The 19,117-nt window shown below is 40.6% G+C and overlaps 1 protein-coding gene across 1 annotated transcript; it reads left to right on the top strand.

The window, feature by feature from the left end:
- Positions 1–450: 450 nt before the first annotated feature.
- On the top strand, positions 451–17,582 carry ogfod1 (2-oxoglutarate and iron-dependent oxygenase domain containing 1). The gene is made up of 13 exons (XM_088334561.1): positions 451–704; positions 2,034–2,179; positions 2,261–2,307; positions 11,669–11,769; positions 11,851–11,967; positions 13,500–13,591; positions 13,686–13,814; positions 13,873–13,986; positions 14,691–14,770; positions 15,985–16,220; positions 16,283–16,411; positions 17,261–17,319; positions 17,411–17,582. Exons 1-13 carry the CDS (start codon positions 542–544, stop codon positions 17,558–17,560), a joined length of 1,563 nt encoding a protein of 520 aa, XP_088190687.1. The 5' UTR covers positions 451–541; the 3' UTR covers positions 17,561–17,582.
- Positions 17,583–19,117: the final 1,535 nt, after the last annotated feature.

The raw sequence follows: 19,117 nt of genomic DNA, 5'->3' as shown, positions 1-19,117 counted from the left end.
TTGATCATTGGGTAAAAACTATTTTGTACAATGCTCATATTTCATACCTGGTTCAATAAAGTGTGATTGATGCCTTCCATTAAACCACCAATTGATCACCTCAGTTCTTGAATGCTGATGGCTGATCACATTTACATGTTACTTGTATATCAGCCTTCCCTGTATTTTATTAAAATGACGAACATACATTGAAGATATGGTACAATAAGAAAGATCTGGATTTGAAGAATCTATAGGTCACTAAATATTTTATGACCACGGCAGACGTTTTTGAGGATTGGGCCAAAAAATATGCGATTGGTTAGATTTGTTGAACAAGATGTTTTCAGACGTATGAAAATTTGCCACAAGTAGCATTTAAGAGCGTGTAGTAAAAATGAATTCTTTTCATGATATGTCCACGCCTTAAGACAAGAAGTTGGTGTGGCATATCAATGATGTCATAGTTATGCGACGCAGTGACAGCTTCCATGGTCGTCATCGGAGTGGGATTATTTTAACGCGTGTTACTGTTAAAACGACAGCCACTTGCCAAACCAGCATGGCATCAAAAAGGAAAGAAGTCGAATGTTTGAAATCAAACAAGAAGAAAATGAAGCGCAATAACCGAGAAGAAACGGCACAACTTTGCCGTCTTGTAACAGACGAGGACCTAAGAACTGCAATGAAGAAAGCATGGAGCCAGAAGTCTCAGTTCACCCATGGTCCGTGAAGTGAACAGTTTCCGTCGCAAGCAATTTTAGCATCTACTTAGCTCTTTGACATACTAAGCTATAGTACAGAAAATACAATTCAAAAGATTTTATGCAATTAGTTTTCATAAACTCGACAAAAAACTGCCAACAGCTGCATTGTGTTCAGGTGAAGCGATTTCCCTTGGAATTGTGTTAGTCTCAAGTCGACGTGAATTAAATCTATTCACTGCTACTCTTTCATTTACCTTACATTGTTTTAATTTAGCATTTCTTTAGGGGGAACATACGATTAGCATCAAAGTATATCTTTGTACACCAACCATTTGCAGAAATGCACCCAATCACGCAAACCACTACCCAACAGTGTTGTTTCTGTTAATGCAGTCAAATTCCCTTTTAGCCACATCATATTTGTCCAAATAATTATTATAATAAGCAGATTTGGCGTTTGTCACTGTGGAATCCAGATATATACAGTAATCCCTTCTTTTTTTGCAGGGGTAGCATGACACGAAAGTTCAGAGATTGTCTAAACCAGCGAAGTAGAAACACTTATTTATAAGATATCAGTAACAATATATATGACTGTAACAACAACTATAGATCTACAACTGAAAACAGCAGTTGAATTAATGGTCGTTATTGTCATAATGAAATGGTACAACGAAATTGGAGGGCTTCCTTCATCTAACAAGCGATGTAGAGAGCGGATGGCTAGCGAAAAGTCACGGCTTACCACGAATTGTACCTCCAGTTCATCCTTTTTATGGGTAATGTATCTGGCATTGGGTGAGATACAGGCTTGACAGGTGTGGCTTAGAGTTGTTACGAAGCCCATACCAAAAGCTTTGCTATTACTTTCTTACCCGACGCCGCCTCAGAGATTTCCCGGACCCGATAACAATCCATGAAGCACCCTGTGGTGATTAGCCTTTCTTTGCACTCTTCTGACTTTCCTCAGAGTCCAATTTAATTTATTTTCAATGTAACAAGCTGCTAAAATACTAGCTGCGGTTGTGCTTTGCTGTTTGTTGTGGTAGCCACATTGTATAGTCCGCCTGCCCCAATGTTTGACTGATGGCATACACCATCCTATTACAGTTGCGCCCACCCAAAAAAACACACTGAGCCCTCCCCAACCTGTCCCCGTGATCGCATTTTCGGTGTGCTGATGCTGCATGTTACATTGATATCAATGACAATAAAGACGCTCCGATCAAAAATCTGCAAAAGTGTCAAAACCGCAATACAGCGAGGGTTTACTGTGTATGGTTCTACATTTAATGATTACATTTTCAGATGCCACATTTAACATCCACTGTCTTTATAAAACTGCAGGTGATTTGGAGTTGGACTGTCATCCTTTCCCTCACTGCGTTATCAAAAACTTCATTAGAAGTGAACATTACCTGGAGAATCTACAGGCAGAACTGCTCAAGCTAAACTTTCACGCAAAATCAAACGATCTCTACAAATTTAAACAGGTGCACCTCAACCATTCATGCAATATGGCTTTTTTAGGTTAGTTTGCTGTCTAAGCATATCATTTTTCCCTCCTCCCACAGTCCGATGACTTAAGGAAGCGAACTGAGCCACACATATCAGGCCTGAGGTGAGTTTTTAAATCAAGTCAAGTCGTGTTTATTTGTATAGCCCTTAATCCCAAGGAGTCTCAAAGGGCTGCACAGACAACAGATTATTGCAAACTACGGACTATTATGACACCATCCCCTGATCTAAAACCTACATGAGGGCAAGGAAAAACTCAAAAACCTCAACATGAGGAAAATTAAAAAACCTTAAGAAGGGACCACACGTGAGGTAATCCCCCTTCTATGATGACCAGGCTGCAATGGATGTTGTGATAACAATTAGTACACAGGCATCATCAACATGGAATATAGGTAATTCATAAGCTACACAATAAAAGTGTGTTTTAAGCCTAGATTTAAACAGTTCCACAACACCGGGGCCCGAATGGAGAACGCTCTCGAACCTTCGGTTCCCCTCTTGGCTCTTGGGATCACTAGTACACCAGCATTTTCAGAGCGAAGGCTCCAGACCGGTACGTAGGGGGGAATTAAATCTGAAATATATGAGGGAGCAAGTCCATGCATGATTTTGTATCATACGGACAGAACCTTAAAATCAGATCTTAAGTTAACAGGACGTCTTTTGCGATTAAAATTCACTGTGAGCAAGCGGCAACCCATTCATTTCTCACATTCTCAAAACATTGGACCATTAATCTTCAACCACAGGGTTGGTACGGATGCTTGGAATCCTTGAAAAGGCTTAAATTAAAATTTGTTTTTTTTTTCAAGGATTTAAAAGTGCTCGACCTTTGGGAGAAGTTCTTGCAAGTGCTTGAAATTATTGTTTCACAACCGGTCTTCTTAAAAATAAAGCGGACACTGCTCTGTAGTGGCTTGGTTTTGGCATTGAATTTCCTCTTCCCTTGTGAATAACGGCAGCTGTCATTCGGTTGTACGGCATTATCCTATAAAGCGTCATTGCACCCTATTCTAAAATGTGTATTAGTGAAAGAATTACGCATGAATTATGGACATTTACCATGGGCCATGCAAAAAATTAATGTAGCTTTTCCCAGTGGTAAATTGGAATGGGAAGAACCTGCAACTGAAAATGTAAGCTACATATTATTGTCATTTTTACCCAACGCCTATATTGGAAGAGTTTTTTCTCAAAACCAAATGTATTCACATCAGCTCGTCCCATGGGATCCTGAGGTGTTCCCACGCCTGCCTAGAGACGTAGGGGATAGGGAGGTTTGGGCTTCCCTGCTGAGGCGGCTGTCCCCGCAACCCAACCCCGTATAAGCCGAAGAAGATGGCTGGATGGATGAAATATATTCTTGATTTACTCAAAGTCTTGATTAGGGGTGCAACTTTTATTTTAATAATAGATGAATAGGTCGATTATTTTTTCGATTGATTGGATTTTTAATTTCCTCCTATGTTCAAATTTTAAAGTTTTTGATGAAGAAAAAAAACCCAATGTGCAAATATTTTATAATATGCTTAAGAATCTGCCCCTTGTGTTGAGTTAATCCTGTCATCATTAAAAAAATGATTTTATTAATTTGTTCCTTGATCTTTTTGTCTCTGTATTTTTTGTATCACGTTCAGCTCCCTCGAAAATTGTTAACCTAGTGTTAGACTGTTTGATCCCAATATTGTTTGGAATGATGCTTAGTTAAATTTAAAAAAGGACTAAAAGATAATATACTTTTTAAAAAAATGTCTTAGGGCGCTCTCTGCCAGACCAAAGTGGTACTACAACCCTATAACTTCACATTGAAATGCAATGCACTTATTTGCATTGATTGAATCATGCGACACAACGAATCAATGGGGAAATAGTTGGCCAACACTTTTATGAATCAATTTGATCGATTTATGGTTTCAGCCCTTGTCTTTTTTAATGGACTCGCAAGATTGAATATTGCATCCGTCAATTGCAGATACAGTATAGTTGTGACTGCAAAATACACAATTCACACTGGAATTCTTTATTAATTGTACTGGGGGAATTGGGAAATTTGCTTTGAAAGTCATTAAAAAGTGCTCGAATTTGGCCATGAAAAAGGTGTACGAACCCTGCAACCAATGTGCCAGGACACACTAGCAACCATGTGTGCTGCAAGAAATTTCCCAATTTTATTTTTGCAAAAAAGTAACAGGTTGATACACATGTAAAATTACATTAAAATACAATATTAGAGCAACAATACGTGGCCAAAATGTATTGCCTCCCTAGCCAGGGCGAACACACATGATAAAAAACATTTTACTGTCAATTAAGGCAACATGATAATTTAACCTTTTGAAAACAAAACATGAATCCAGTGCTAAAACATTTTTTATAATATATTTTGTGGATGGTGTCTTTCAAGATTTTTTTAAATGAAAAAAGTTGTGCCTTGTCTCCAAAAAATTGGGAAAAACTCAGCAAAACGACTTCATATTTTACATGGTTTAGATACTGTATATTGATAATAACCCCCTTGAACATATTATTCACTGCATAAAGCACAATAAATCACAATACCGAATGAGAAAAAGATCAACTTGCGCATAGATCCAAACAGGGTTTGTGATGTCATCATTCACCGACTCTTAAAATACACCCTTCGCCCGACCACCGAATGGATCCCAACCGCTAGATTTTTTTGTGTAAATTATACTCCACAAACATAAAACAACTTTTTAAGAATGTTTAAGAGTGATAAGGAGTTGTTGATGACTAATCATAGTAAAACAAATAGTGTGCATGTCTTCTGGGCAGTAGTGATGCTATCTCTTAAAGGCACAGAACGTCATATCTTTAAAAAAAAAATATTATTTACAGTATCTCGTTTTTTATCTTATTTAACCATTGTGTGCGTGGGTGTATGTGGCATTCCGGGTTGTTGGGTGTGGTAAGGGGGGAGGGTATTATTTTAATGTTGTACATTGAAATGTTTTATACAGCACTTTGCGTTGCAATTCGTTGGCTGAAAATATAACATATCTATTTGATTGACAGCCCGACCTTCAACTGTGAAGTCGGGGGGAACGCTGATCTATCTGGCCACCAGGGGGAGCCTAAGACCACATTTCATAACCGTTCGGGAAGTTATTTAGTTGTAAGAAACGTTAGCTTTTTTTAAATTTCTTGCATCAAAATCTTTGTCCATCCTCAAGATTATCAAATGGTAGTTCTTAACATTTACAAACATCTGAAGCATGACACAGTGTATTTTTATCTGATTTTAAACCAGCCTTAAAGACTAAAAGATGCGTCTTGTATAAATTGATATACTGTAAGGATGCGTTTAGCATTCGAACGTCTTGAATCATCCACCCTAGTGAATTCAAACCATTATGAAGAGCAAAATGAATGCTTCCTCTTGGGATCATTTATTATTTATGCCCAAGCAAAATGTCATGGCATGTCTGCAGAGCAGATTAATTCGTCTTTGTGTTGAGACCTCCAGCAACTGCAATTTAACTCATATCATCTGCCTGTTTTACACCCTAATGCACAGAGCTAGTACATAAAATTGTTTTTACTTTGCATAAAAAGTTTAGACACCCCCATTAAAATACAACATTTTAGGTGAAATCATTTCAAATCATTTTCTATCATTATTGTGACCCATTTTGGAACAATGACAATAAAGGTATATTCTATTCTATTCTATTCTATTCTATCCTTTTCAAATCAATCTGGCAAATAAACACAGCTACTGTGGCTCAGATATGATTTAACATAGAAACAGTCACAGTCTTGCAGTCGCAAACCTTTGCATTTTACACCCAAGCCTTCAGTGTTGGCGCTTAGTGATGTGTCATTCGCGAACAAACTTGCTTTATTGGTCGGCTTCCCTCGAATCAATTGTCGTTTTCCTTTGAGACACCTTTTGTCTTAAATGTGATTGGTTATTATGTTTTATTTTCAGGGATTCTCTGTTGTTGACTTTAAATTTGTTGGGTATCAACAAGGTTAAATATATATATATATATATATATATATATATATATATATATATAAAATCTTATTTTGTCAAGTCAAGTCATGCTTATTTGTATAGCCCTTAATCACAAAGAGTCTCAAAGGGCTGCACAGATCAAAGACTATTGCAAACTACAGACTATTTTGACACCATCCCTTCATCTAAAACCTACATGAGGGCAAATAATACACATATTATCAACATAAAATTTAGGTTATTCATATGCTATAGAGTAGAAGTGTGTTTTAGGCTTAGATTTAAACATTTCCACTGAGGTTGCAGATCGAATCTCAGGGGGAAGAGCATTCCACAGCACCGGGGCCCGGATGGAGAACGCTCTCGAATCTGCGGATTTCTTCTTGGCTCTTGGGATCACTAGTAGATCAGCGTTTTCAGAGCGAAGGCTCCAGACCGGAACTTAGGGGTCAATTAAATCTGAAAGATCTGAGGGAGCAAGTCCATGCATTATTTTGTATACTATCAACAGAACCTTAAAATCACATCTTAAGCTAACAGGGAGCCATTGCAGGTTAGCTAAAATCAGGGTAATGTGATCAAACTTTCTTGTCTTGGTTAAAAGCCTCGCTGCAGCATTTTGTTCGAGCTGAAGGCTCTTGATTTTGGACTTCGGGAGACCGGAGAGTAGTGCATTACAGTAATCGAGACGGGAAGTAACTAGAATAGAATAGAAGAGAAGTGAATTATAATCTCCGCATCTGAACCAAAAGAAGAGGGCCTTTAAAAATGGTGATCATCAGGAGCTAAAACGAGTACAGAAGGAGCTCAAAGTCCAGCTCCGGAAAGGGAAGGAGCAGTACAGGAGGAAGTTGGAGAAAAAGCTGCTGAACAACAACATGAAGGAGGTGTGGGAAGGGATGAAAACAATTACTGGCTGCAGCACCAAGCAGGGAGTGGCTGTGGATATAGATGTGGGGCGAGTCAACCAGTTGAACAACTTTTTCAACAGGTTTGACCACTCCGCCTCATCCTCACCCCTGAGTTGTGCAGCTGTCCTTCCCCCTCCCCCTCTGCACACTAGCATGGAAGACATCCCCCCACTAAAAATAACTTCAGCCCAGGTGTGTGGGGAGCTGAGAAGGCTACGAACCAGCAAGGCAGCTGGTCCGGATGGAATATCCCCCCGACTGCTGAAAGCCTGTGCGTCTGAGCTGGGAGACCCTCTACAGCGCATCTTCAACCTGAGCCTTGAACAGGGGAGGGTCCCTCAGCTGTGGAAAACATCCTGCATCATCCCAGTCCCAAAGAAATCAAGACCAGAGGAACTCAACGACTTCAGGCCAGTCGCCCTGACATCACATGTGATGAAGACCATGGAGCGGCTGCTGCTGCACCACCTGAGGCTACAGGTCCGTCACGCCATCGACCCACTGCAATTTGCTTACCAGGAGAAGGTGGGAGTGGAGGATGCTATATTATACATGTTACACCGATCCCTCTCTCACCTGGATAGGGCGAAGGGGGCTGTGAGGATTACATTTTTGGACTTCTCTAGTGCCTTCAATACCATACAGCCTCTGCTACTGAGTAGGAAATTGACAGAGATGGGAGTTAGCTCACACCTTGTAGAATGGATTACTGACTACCTGACAGGCAGACCGCAGTATGTGAAACAGGGGGGCTGTACATCGGACACCGTGGTTAGCAGCACAGGATCTCCGCAGGGGACCGTTCTCTCTCCGTTCCTATTCATTCTATATACATCGGACTTTAAGTACAACTCTGAGTCCTGCCATGTGCAAAAGTTTGCCGATGACACTGCGATCGTGGGATGTATCAGAAACGGGCAGGAGGAGGAGTACAGGAAATTGATTCAGGACTTTGTCCGATGGAGCGACGCAAACCACCTGCACCTAAACACCACCAAGACCAGAGAGATGGTGGTGGACTTCAGGAGAACCAGAACTCACCCGGTTCCTGTAACCATCAAGGGAGAATGTGTAGAATTTGTCCAGACCTACAAATACCTGGGTGTGCAGCTGGACAACAAACTGGACTGGACTGCCAACACAGAAGCTCTATGTAGGAAAGGGCAAAGCCGACTTTACTTCCTCAGAAGGCTGGCCTCCTTCAACATCTGCAAAAAGCTCCTGAAAATATTCTATGAGACAGTAGTGGCAAGCGCCCTCTTCTATGCGGCAGCGTGTTGGGGAGGCAGCGTCAAGAAGAAGGATGCCTCTCGTCTCAATAAACTGGCTAGGAAAGCGAGCTCTGTTGTGGGCAAAGAGCTGGACAGCCTAACAACAGCAGCTGAGAGACAGGCACTGAAAAAGCTGAGGTCAATCATGGACAATCCATCGCATCCGCTTCACAGCATTATCTCCGGACAGAAGAGCAGTTTCAGTGACAGACTGCTGTCACTGTCTTGTACTACGGACAGACTGAAGAGTTCTTTTCTTCCTCATGCCATGAGGCTCTTTAACTCCACCCGGCAGAGTAAAGGCCCACATTAAACCACACCACCTACATTGGATCTTACTGCATTATGTGTAGCACTATTTAGTTAATCTATATAACATGCTAAAGTGGGCATTTGCACGTCACACTGGGTATTTGTATATTGTTTTCTTTTGGCTTTATTATTGTATTGTTCTCAGCTCAGGGATGCTGCTGGAAATGTGAATTTCCCTTAGGGGATGAATAAAGTATCTATCTATCTATCTATCTATCTATCTATCTATCTATCTATCTGACTGAGATAGCATAGGTCGAATTTTAGCAATGTTGCGAAGATGGAAGAAAGCTGTTCTAATAATATTCTTCACGTGTGTTTGAAGGGAGAAATCGGGGTCAAATATGACACCTAAATTTTTAACTGAGTCACTCTGGGTGATATTACATTTGTCAATGTCCAGAGCAGTTTTCGAGAACAAGTCACGGCATTTAGATGGACCAACAACTAACATTTCGGTCTTTTCAGAGTTAAGGCGCAAGAAGTTAAGTGACATCCATTCTTTTATCTCAGTGAGGCAGGCCTCAAAATTTCCACAGTTTAGTGTGGCAGATTCCTCCATCGGAGGATATAGTTGAGTGTCATCTGCGTAGCAATGGAAACGTATATTGTAATTATATATATACCAGCTCGGTGGCCTTGCGTAGGGCGCCCGCCCTGAGACTGGGAGGTCTCTGGTTCAAGCCTCGGCCGGGTCATACCTAAGACTTACAACATCTGTACTCATTGCCTCCCTGCTTGGCGCTCGGCATTATGGGTTGGATTTGGGGGCTTTGGTCACCTAATGACCCCCAACACATCACTTGGGTTGGGCGAGGGGGCTGGGAATCCACTCCTCTGTATCGATTTCCCAGAAAGAGTCAGAAAAGACTCTAGCCACTTCCCACTAGGGGGACATGGCTCTGGTATATTATACTTGCAAATAATATCACCTAATAGAAGCATGTAAATGCTGAAAAGAAGGGGAGCAAGTACTGAACCCTGCGGAACACCACAGGTAACACTAAAGGGCTCAGATGTCATTTCACCATATTTAAAACAGTGCGTCCTATCTGAGAGGTAGGATCTGAACCATAAGAGGACGGTTCCTGAGAGACCAATCAATTTTTCCAACCGTTTTAGTAAGATATTATGGTCCACAGTGTCAGAGGCAGCACTAAGGTCCAGCAGCAGCAAGAGTGATTAAGCGCCGGAGTCCATTGCCAGCAGAAGATCATTGGTTACCTTAATCAGGGCTGTCTCAGTAGAGTGGTTAGCCCTGAATCCTGATAGCATTGATTTCATCTTTAAATATTTTAATTTACGTTTCCTGTGTTTTTTCATCAAGTGACACTATAACTAAGGTTCTCAAGACCTTTCGGTCCCCCGCCACCTTTTCTTTGCCTTGCTGTCTCTTAGGGAGTAGAGATAGAGAAGATCCCCAATCCCCTCCCTCCACTTTAGACGCCTCTTACGACAAGCAGCGAACCACGGTGGGAGAATTCTCACACCTCCCAGAGGGAGAGGGGCCCCTCACCACAAGACCACGATTGACATGGATGGATTGTGTTATGAGTGCGCTGCAGGAAATAGGTCTCAATGTAATGGAAGCTAGAGCTCTTGTTGGTGATAGGCATGAGTGGAGTGGTGTTTTAAAAGGATAGTGGGATGTTTGGACGTGTTTTCAGGGATGGGCAGGGCCCCCGTATGATGCAGCAGGGGTAAACCAGTGAAAGCTGTCGGGCCCTGGTGTTGAACAGAAGAGTGTGTTTTGTCACCCTGACCCGAGTGACATGGCCGCTTTCTTGTGTCCCGTTTCATCTGGACGGACGAAAGCATGACCAACTTGGGTGCCGAGGTGCTTAACTTGTTTGGGCATTTGGGTTGGCCATGGTCCCAAAAATGTTTGTGTGTGTTTTTTGCTACTTTTTCCTTTTTTTATTTTATTTACTTTTGTGTATGTGTTTGTCTTGCTGTTGGTCACCCCTCTCGAGGGATATGACCAGGGTAGATAGATTGGTAGTGTTTTTTCAGGTCTAATGTGCTTTACATAACAAAGTACATTTGAAGAGTATTCTTGTATTTCATAGTTTATTTGGTGTTGCACTGAAAAGTTAATATTATTAATGAACATTTTGTGTGTTTTCAAGAGATTCTAAGTTACTTGACATTAAAGATGCTTCGTTTAAAACATTTTTTAAAAGTTTAAAATAAAAGCTATTGTAGAGTAGAATTATAGATTTTAGACTTTGGCGCATTAGCCCCCCCTAGCTGACGTTTTTTATGTCTGCAATAAGGCTTGGATGTCACCAACCCAAAATCCAAATGCCTAAACCAACAGCTCTATCAAACACTGATGTTATGTCTAATGGCCTTCAGATCTGCTTATGAAGGCCTCTGGGCAGATTATTCACCCTGGCAACAACTACCGGCTGAAATATGATTGGTTAAACGCTTAAATATGAAAGCACACATCTGGAAACAGTGCAACCAGGGGGTAAAGGAATGAAAAGAAGCTGACAGACAATTTGGAATTATTTGATAAGCATGGATAAAATATAACTACATCAAGTGGGCCAGTTATTTTTCGGCCAGCAGAGAAGCCATTGCAGGTCCTGAAAGCCCACCAATCTCTGCAATCTCTTCACATAGTGGTCAGAACACGTCTGCCAACAATGTCAGGGAGAAAACTGCTGAAACTATTTGTGATAAATCAGTTTTACCTAGATAGCAGGTTTGTGCTGACTCCAATTTGAAATTAGTTTTGAATATGATTGGTCAAATATAAACAGCCCCATCTGCAGCCATAAGAGGGGAGTTCGCACTTGTGCAACCACATGTCATTTTTTTTGTTCTCCACTCAGAAATATTTCATATTACATCATATGACAACTGTTTTGAAATGGTTTATGCTAGTCTTATATTTTTATATCTCAAAAACTTTAAAAAAGGGTGTGCAGAATTTTTATATCTACTGTAATTTAAACAGTACTTATTTGATTCTAGGTCAGCACTGTTTGGTCAATTCCGGCTATGGCTGGAGGTCGTTTTAGGGGTGAAATTGGAGCCCACTGTTGATATTTCTTGTGCCAAATACGAATACACTGGTGAGTACATCATGCAAAATTAAAATGATGTTTTTGTTCTGAGGCATGAATTTCATGTTTGCTTTTTCTAATTGTTTATAGATATTCTTTTGTGTCATGACGATGAACTGGAGGGGAGGCGCATTGCCTTCATTCTTTACCTCGTCCCTCCGTGGACAAGCACAGACGGGGGTTCCCTCGATCTTTACTCAACAGATGGTGCGTTTATTCCAAAGGACTGTGTGTTTTAATCAGTGCATCCTAGTGGTTAAAAAACTGAGTTCATTCACAAAATATAGTGATTTGTATTATTGGCCAAAATACATTATCTATTATATAATAAGCATTTTTTGTGAAATACATGTAGGTTGTAAAATTTGCATTTACATAACAAGAAGTTTTGAACCGCCTGTGTGGAGTTTGCAAGTTCTCCCCTTGCTTGCCTGGGTTTCCTCTGGGCACTCCAGTTTCCCACGACATTCCAAAAACATGCATGTTAGGTTAATTGGTCGGTCCAAATTGTCCCTAGGTGTGAATGAGTGAGCGAATTGTCTGTCTCCGTGTGCCCTGCGATTTGCTGGAAACCAGTTCCGGGTGTCCCCGGCCCACCGCCCGAAGATAGCTGGGATGGGCTCCAGCACCCCCCGTGACCCTGCTGAGGATAAGCGGTGCAGATAATGGATGGATGGATAACAAGAAGTTCACCTAGCTGACATATTTGTCCGACTAATTGTTATTACGGATACACAAAAAACTCACAAAAAGCTGGCCCCCAAAAATGGTGCAGATTGTTCACTTTGAGTCTCTGTAGATGTTATTCTTCTTTGTGTAGATGTAAACGTTCTGCATTTATATAGCGCTTTTTAAGTCAATGAAGACCTCCCAAAGCGCTTTACAATGTGCTTCACACCTTTCCATTTTACTACCCGATATCAGCGTCAGCCATGAAGGGCAACTACCTGCTTATTCAGTATCTTGCCCAAGGACACTTTTACATATAACACGGAGGAGCCGGGAATCGAACCTGCTGATCCCGAGACAAGCGCAGTACCTCTTGCGCTAATGCCCCCATTTTTGTTTGCCACAATACAGCAACACCTAGTAATTAAATAATACATGGCCATTTAAGTTCAGCTTTTTGGATCAACATAGACATGTGCCTGAAACAGACAATACATTGTAGAAGTGATGATTAATTTTAATATAATACATATACTTAACTAAAAATGCATAATGCATGATTGGAATTTTGTCTTATTTGACTAAATTGTAGTGTTTTTTTGTTGTTTTTGTTCAGAAGTTGATTTTTCCTTAAAGTTGAAATTAAACCAGCAAATCATTTTGTTACTGATCAAATCAGAGTAAGCACCGCAATGATGAAATCAAATACAAATAAAAAAATATCTAGTTCAATTGGTAGGTATTTTTTACTCAATTTTAGTATTTTTCTGATTTTATGCAATGCTATTTGATTGAATACTATAAGAAAAATATATTTTCAAATGAACAGAACTGGTCTGAAATGGGAGAGGGTAGGTAATTTTGCCTATTCTAACCCTAACCCCCTGGCATCTAGTTTCTACGCAGTGATCATTTGGCAGTGCTTGTTCTTCGCATTAGACAACAGTGCCATCTAGTGGTCAAATTTTACACAATGGGGCTTTAAGATAACATATTTACACCACGTTGCTTCTCACGTCATTTATTCTGAAAGATGACCTATTTACTAATTGAGATGTGTTTTTCTTCAGGTAACTTTCAGCCGCAGAGTGTTGTGAAATCTCTCGTGCCCTCTTTGAATACGCTCGTACTTTTCGAAGTTTCCCCAGTCTCCTTTCACCAAGTAAGAGTGTTAAGTGTCTTGTTGAAAAGCAAGCTCCACCCTGCCGCCTCACACACACACACACACAAAATCCTAATATTTCGTGTTTCTCCAGGTGTCTGAGGTGTTGTCACAGGACAAATGTCGTTTGTCTCTCAGCGGATGGTTTCACGGACCGTCTCTGCAACGGCCCCCTCGCTACATAGAGCCTCTCGCCTCACGGAGCGAACATTTACCGAGAGATGTGAGTTGAAACATGTAGAACCAATGACACTGAATTAGTGAGTTTGCGTCTACTTTAGGAGACGATCCTGTTGGAGTGGATCAATCCACTCTACTTGGATGTATCACACCAAGAGCAGATTCAGGAAGAGTTTGAGGAGAGCTCTGAAATTCAACTTAAGGATTTTCTCAAGGTAATGTGTGTCCTAAACCAGGGGTGTCAAACTCATTTGAGCTTGTCGCCGCACTGTAGGAAACAAAACTCTTAAAGGGGCCATGCTAGTATATTAAGAAGATTTTAAGAAAAAAGAGAAAGAACCAATGGGGAAAAAGAGAAATAGGGAAAAAAAGAGATAAAGAGATAAAGAAAGAGAGCAAGACAGAGCAAGAAAGAGAGCAAGAGAGAAAAACAAAGAAAGATAGTAAGAGAAAAAGAAAGCGGGTTAGAAAGAAAGAGAGAAAAGAAAGCGACAAAGAGAGGGAAAGAAAAAAAGAAGAGAAAGACAGTGAGAAAAAAACAGACAGAGAGAAGGAAAAGAGGGAGGAATAGAGAAAGAAAAATGATGGGAGAGAACAAAAGAGAGAAAAAGAAAAGAGAGAGATAAGAGAGGGGAGAAAACAGATACAGCAAGTAAGAAAAAAAGAAGATACAGATAGTGAGAGGGACAAAAAGAGGGTGAGGAGAGAGAACTAATGAAAAAAGAGAAAGATAGACAAAGTGAGAGAGAGAGAGAGCAAAAGAAAAAAGAGCAAATGGGAGAGAAAAAAGGGAGTGACAAAGAAAGAGAAAAAAAGTGCAGCTCATTTTTCTCTTGCACTTTTCAATTCAATCTGTTTGACGCCTTTCTTTTGTCCAAATTTAGAATGTTACATGGATGTTTAATTTTGGTTCTTTCAGGAGGAGAAATTCAGTCAAGTTTGTGAAGCCATACAGCAGGCTCATATTGTGTGGACAAGGAAGGGCCCCGTAAATAAGAGGTAAGAAATATTTTAAGGCCCAATACTTCTCATTTCTCCCAATTTCTTCTTGATAAGCACCCCCGCGACCCTACTCGGGGGCGGCAGTAGCTCAGGAGGTAGAGCGCTCGTCTTGGGATCAAGGGATCCCAGTTCGAATCCCGGCTCGTCCCTGTTGCATGTCGAAGTGTCCTTGGGTAAGACACTAAACCCCTAATACCCCAATAAGCAGGTTAGCGTCTTACATGGCTGCAATACAAGGCCGCTATTGGGAAATGTGGAGCACATTGTAAAGCGCTTTGGGAAGTCATTGACTTGAAAAGCGCTATATAAATGCAGATCATTTCATTTCATTACTGAGGATAAGCGGTGGATGGATGTGGCTTCATTAAGTAAACTATTGAATATGCAGTGGCCCCTCCACATATGATACTAATAATGTTTCACGATTGAGCTTGTATCTAGAATTTCTTTTATCTCAAATGAATTTCCCCTATGGGAAATAATTGAAAAAGAAACTGAACAGACAGCTATTTTTCCATATCAATAGTTATTGTGTAACATAACATATAATGTAATATCATAATGTAATAATTGAGGTTAGAAAAGCAGAAGAAAAAATACGGTTTTTAATTTTTCTGCTAACTATTGGATAATTGCATCCTTCCAGCCATCCATTATCTGCACCGCTTATCCTCAGTAGGGGTGCGGGGGTGCTGGAGCCCATCCCAGCCATCATCTTGCAGTGGGCAGGGTACACTCTGAACTGGTTGCCAGACAGTCGCAAGGCACGAGAGAGACAGACAACTCACTCGCTCATTTACACCTAGGGACAATTCGGACCGGCCAATTAACCTGACATGTATGGTTTTGGAATGTGGGAGGAAACCGGAGTGCCTGCAAGAAACCCACGCAAGCATGGGAGAACATGCACGCTCCACACAGGAATGTTCGATCTTATGACCTCAGAACTGTGCCGCACATTCTTTAACCACTACGCCGCCGTGCTGCCGATTGCATCCTTACCAGTTGTAGATGTGAAAGCAAAGCACACATGTTGTTCTTTTATATTTAGCATGTATCTTTCATAAAACAATGTTGTCCTTGTTTCAGTAAACTCAGAACGACATTGCTCTATTTTGATGAAAATTTCACTCCCCTGTTTGAATTCTTATACTTTCTTCTTTATTTTCACTACTTCTTTTGATCTTCACTGTTTGTTTACACGCATCTAGGTGCTATGAAGCAGCCTGTCTGGACACTTTACCCGAATGTGTGAGCGCTTGCTGGGAGCTTCTCCGTTCCGAAGCGTTCTTCTTGCTTCTGTCCAATTTCACTGGCCTGCGACTGCACTACTTGTGTCCTGCTGATGATGATGATGATGATGATGGTGAGGATGAGGACTCTTGTGCAAATAAAGAGGCGAAGAAGGAAAGACGAAAAAAGGACAATGCAACGGGATCAAGCAAAGGTTTTTTGTTTGTTTGTTTTTTCATCTTACTGCTCAGCGTTTTTAAATTCCTCCGTTTTCAGAGCCGAGCACACCAAAGAGTTCCGGGGAACTGCGACGATGGTCCAACGGCAGCTATACTTTACTGCACGACGGAGAGGCGGCACAAGCAGAATACGCACTGGACCTCATTTTACCCTTCAGTTGTGCGAGTCAGTTATTATAAAAAAATAATTAGACAATTTGATCTATACCATACATTAACCCACATTTACAGCTCTTTAATGTAATTGATGTTTTATTTTATTTTTTTATGAATGTATATATCAAAAAACATGCATGTCAGGTTAATTGGCTGGTCCAAAATGTCCCTAGGTGTGAATGAGTGGATGGTAGTATTTCTCTGTGTTCTCTGCGACTGACTGGCAACCAATTGTGGGTGTGCTCTGCCCACTGCCCGAAAATAGCTGGAATGGGCTCCAGCACCCCCGTGACTCTACTGAGGATAAGCGGTGTAGATAATGGTATACATAGGTATCTTTGCATCTATATACATAACTTATTTTAACCTATTTGTTTGTGTTTACTCATTTTTGAGCACTTTTTGCCATCTCAGTCTGTCATATACTCAAGATTTGGCATTCCTGGCGGGGTTAAAAACCACATACGTTTTTTAATATATATATATAATATATATATTATATACATATATATATATATAATATATATATTCATATATATATATATATATATATATATATATATATATATATATATATATATATATATATATATATATATATATATATATTTTTGGCTTTAGAAGGCTATGGGAAACCAACAATGATATCCGCACATTAGCTGTCCTGTCATATATGTAATCACTGCTAATCAAGTCTAATTACTTAATGACCTCTGTAACAATCTACAAACATTGAAACATTTAATATTTGGGATCTCCAGTGAGTTTTGTTTTCTGGACCATTTACCTACTCATTAAACACAAGACACATAGTTCCATGTGCAGTAGACGACAATGACCAATATTTTCTTTTTTGTAGGTTGGCAGTCAGAGTTTGGAGGCTTCACTTGCTACGTTGCGAATGAGGAGGATGAGGAAGTGAGTGTTTAGAATTGTAAATGAAGGACATTTTATATACATCTGTGGTCATTGCCTAAGAGCTCCTTGTCTTTTTGTTTTCTGTTTAAAGCTGCTCACTATCTATCCCGAAAATAATTCACTGGCTCTCGTCTATCGGGATAAAGAAACCCTCAAATTTGTCAAGCACGTCAACCACAGAAGCAGGAGCGATTCTTCTACAGGAATGTTCTATGACTTTTCTGTTGTGTATTATGAATAAAATATTTGAAAATCTTGATGAAGGGGTTTGTATACATTATTTGCGTAGCTTCTTTTTCTTTTTTTAATGTTTTTTCTTCTGATGTGGGTTTATAATCAGAGCATGTTTTACCATCTTCTAACTCGCTATGTGAAGCTCCTTAAGACTCTTGTTGTTTATTTATTCATTCTCCAAACCGCTTAACCTCACTTGGGTTGCAGTAAAGCTGGAGCCAATCCTAGCTGACATTGGGGAGTGGGCAGTGAACACCCTGGAATGATTGCCAGCCAATCACAGGGCCCACATAGACATACCATTTACACACACTCATATCTAGGGACGGTTTTGAAGTCTCCAATCAACCTGTAAACGCATGTTTTTTGGAATGTGGGAGGAAACCATAGTGTCTGTCTCAAACCCCACGCTGGCACGGGTAGATCATGAATACTCCCCACAGGGAGGCTGGTACTTTGGACCTTTAAACACTTAGGTGGGACTTGAGTTGTGACTAGTCTAATGCGTACCAATTACATGTACCAAAAAGGAACCGTTTTTTTTTTTTTTTGGGGGGGGTAAGTAATCGAAAAGCACAGCTGTAGCCTATAGCTGTGTTTTCTCAACTGGTAGGCCTTGACCTAGAAGTGGGCCGCGGACCCATTTTCAGTGGGTTACAGGCCTTTGCCTTCTCACAAAAACTTTTGCTAAGAAAACAAATATAACCAAGGGTCCATTACATTTTAACAGAAGCTAGGTGACACGGCCCTGCAAATGCTGATGGGGATGGCAGCACACACACATTTTTAACGTGCGCTCTGCCCGACCAACCTCCCAGCAACGGTCGACTGGAGACTATGGATTGCGGCCACACAGAGCTTTTCATTTTAGGTGGGAAGAACAGAAAAAAGCCGCCCTTAATGGCATGAATTAGATGCCTCAGCCCCCGTTCTCAGCAATAGTTCATTACGGATAAATGATCGTGGTACATGGGTGCGGTTCATTATGAACGGAAAGGCCACAAAAAAAGATCCACCGCACAGAACACAAATTTAGCCTCTCAGGCCCTACCTTAAGCAATGATCAATTCGGGATAATGGATTGAAGCCACAATTGTGCATTTCATTTCTGGGTGGGTCAGAAAAGTACGCCTCTCGACAAAAGTGCCTTGTGCCAGGCCCCGCTCGCAGCAATATAGGATTGGTTATAATGGATTGTGACTTAACGAGTACAGTTAGTTCTAGACTGAAATACACTACTATAATGGCAAAAAGAGCCGCCCGGTCCAGCAAAATTGCGCCCTGCTGGTCCCCGCTCGCAGCAATATGCAATTGGGGATAATGGATCGCAGCCGCACAAGTGCATTTCACTTATTGATAAACGGAAAGGCAAAAAAGGCCCAAAAAGACCACAAATATATTGTTGCACTTTTTGTTTCATATTTGTGATGTTGAGTAAGTTAAAATGGCTGAAGCTATTGAAGAGAGCATTTTGGATTTCATTAAAGATGCATCTAATTGAAGATTAAAGGGAATGTAAGTCGTTTTGATTTTGCTAGTTGTTTCGTTTAAAAAACGTGAACAT

This window comes from Urocampus carinirostris, chromosome 4 (assembly GCF_059441175.1).
Source record: "Urocampus carinirostris isolate Australia breed hairy pipefish chromosome 4, RoL_Ucar_1.0, whole genome shotgun sequence".
NCBI classification, from domain to species: domain Eukaryota; kingdom Metazoa; phylum Chordata; class Actinopteri; order Syngnathiformes; family Syngnathidae; genus Urocampus; species Urocampus carinirostris.
Note: the sequence above shows the minus strand (reverse complement) of the source record. Positions and strands in the feature narration are given on the sequence as shown.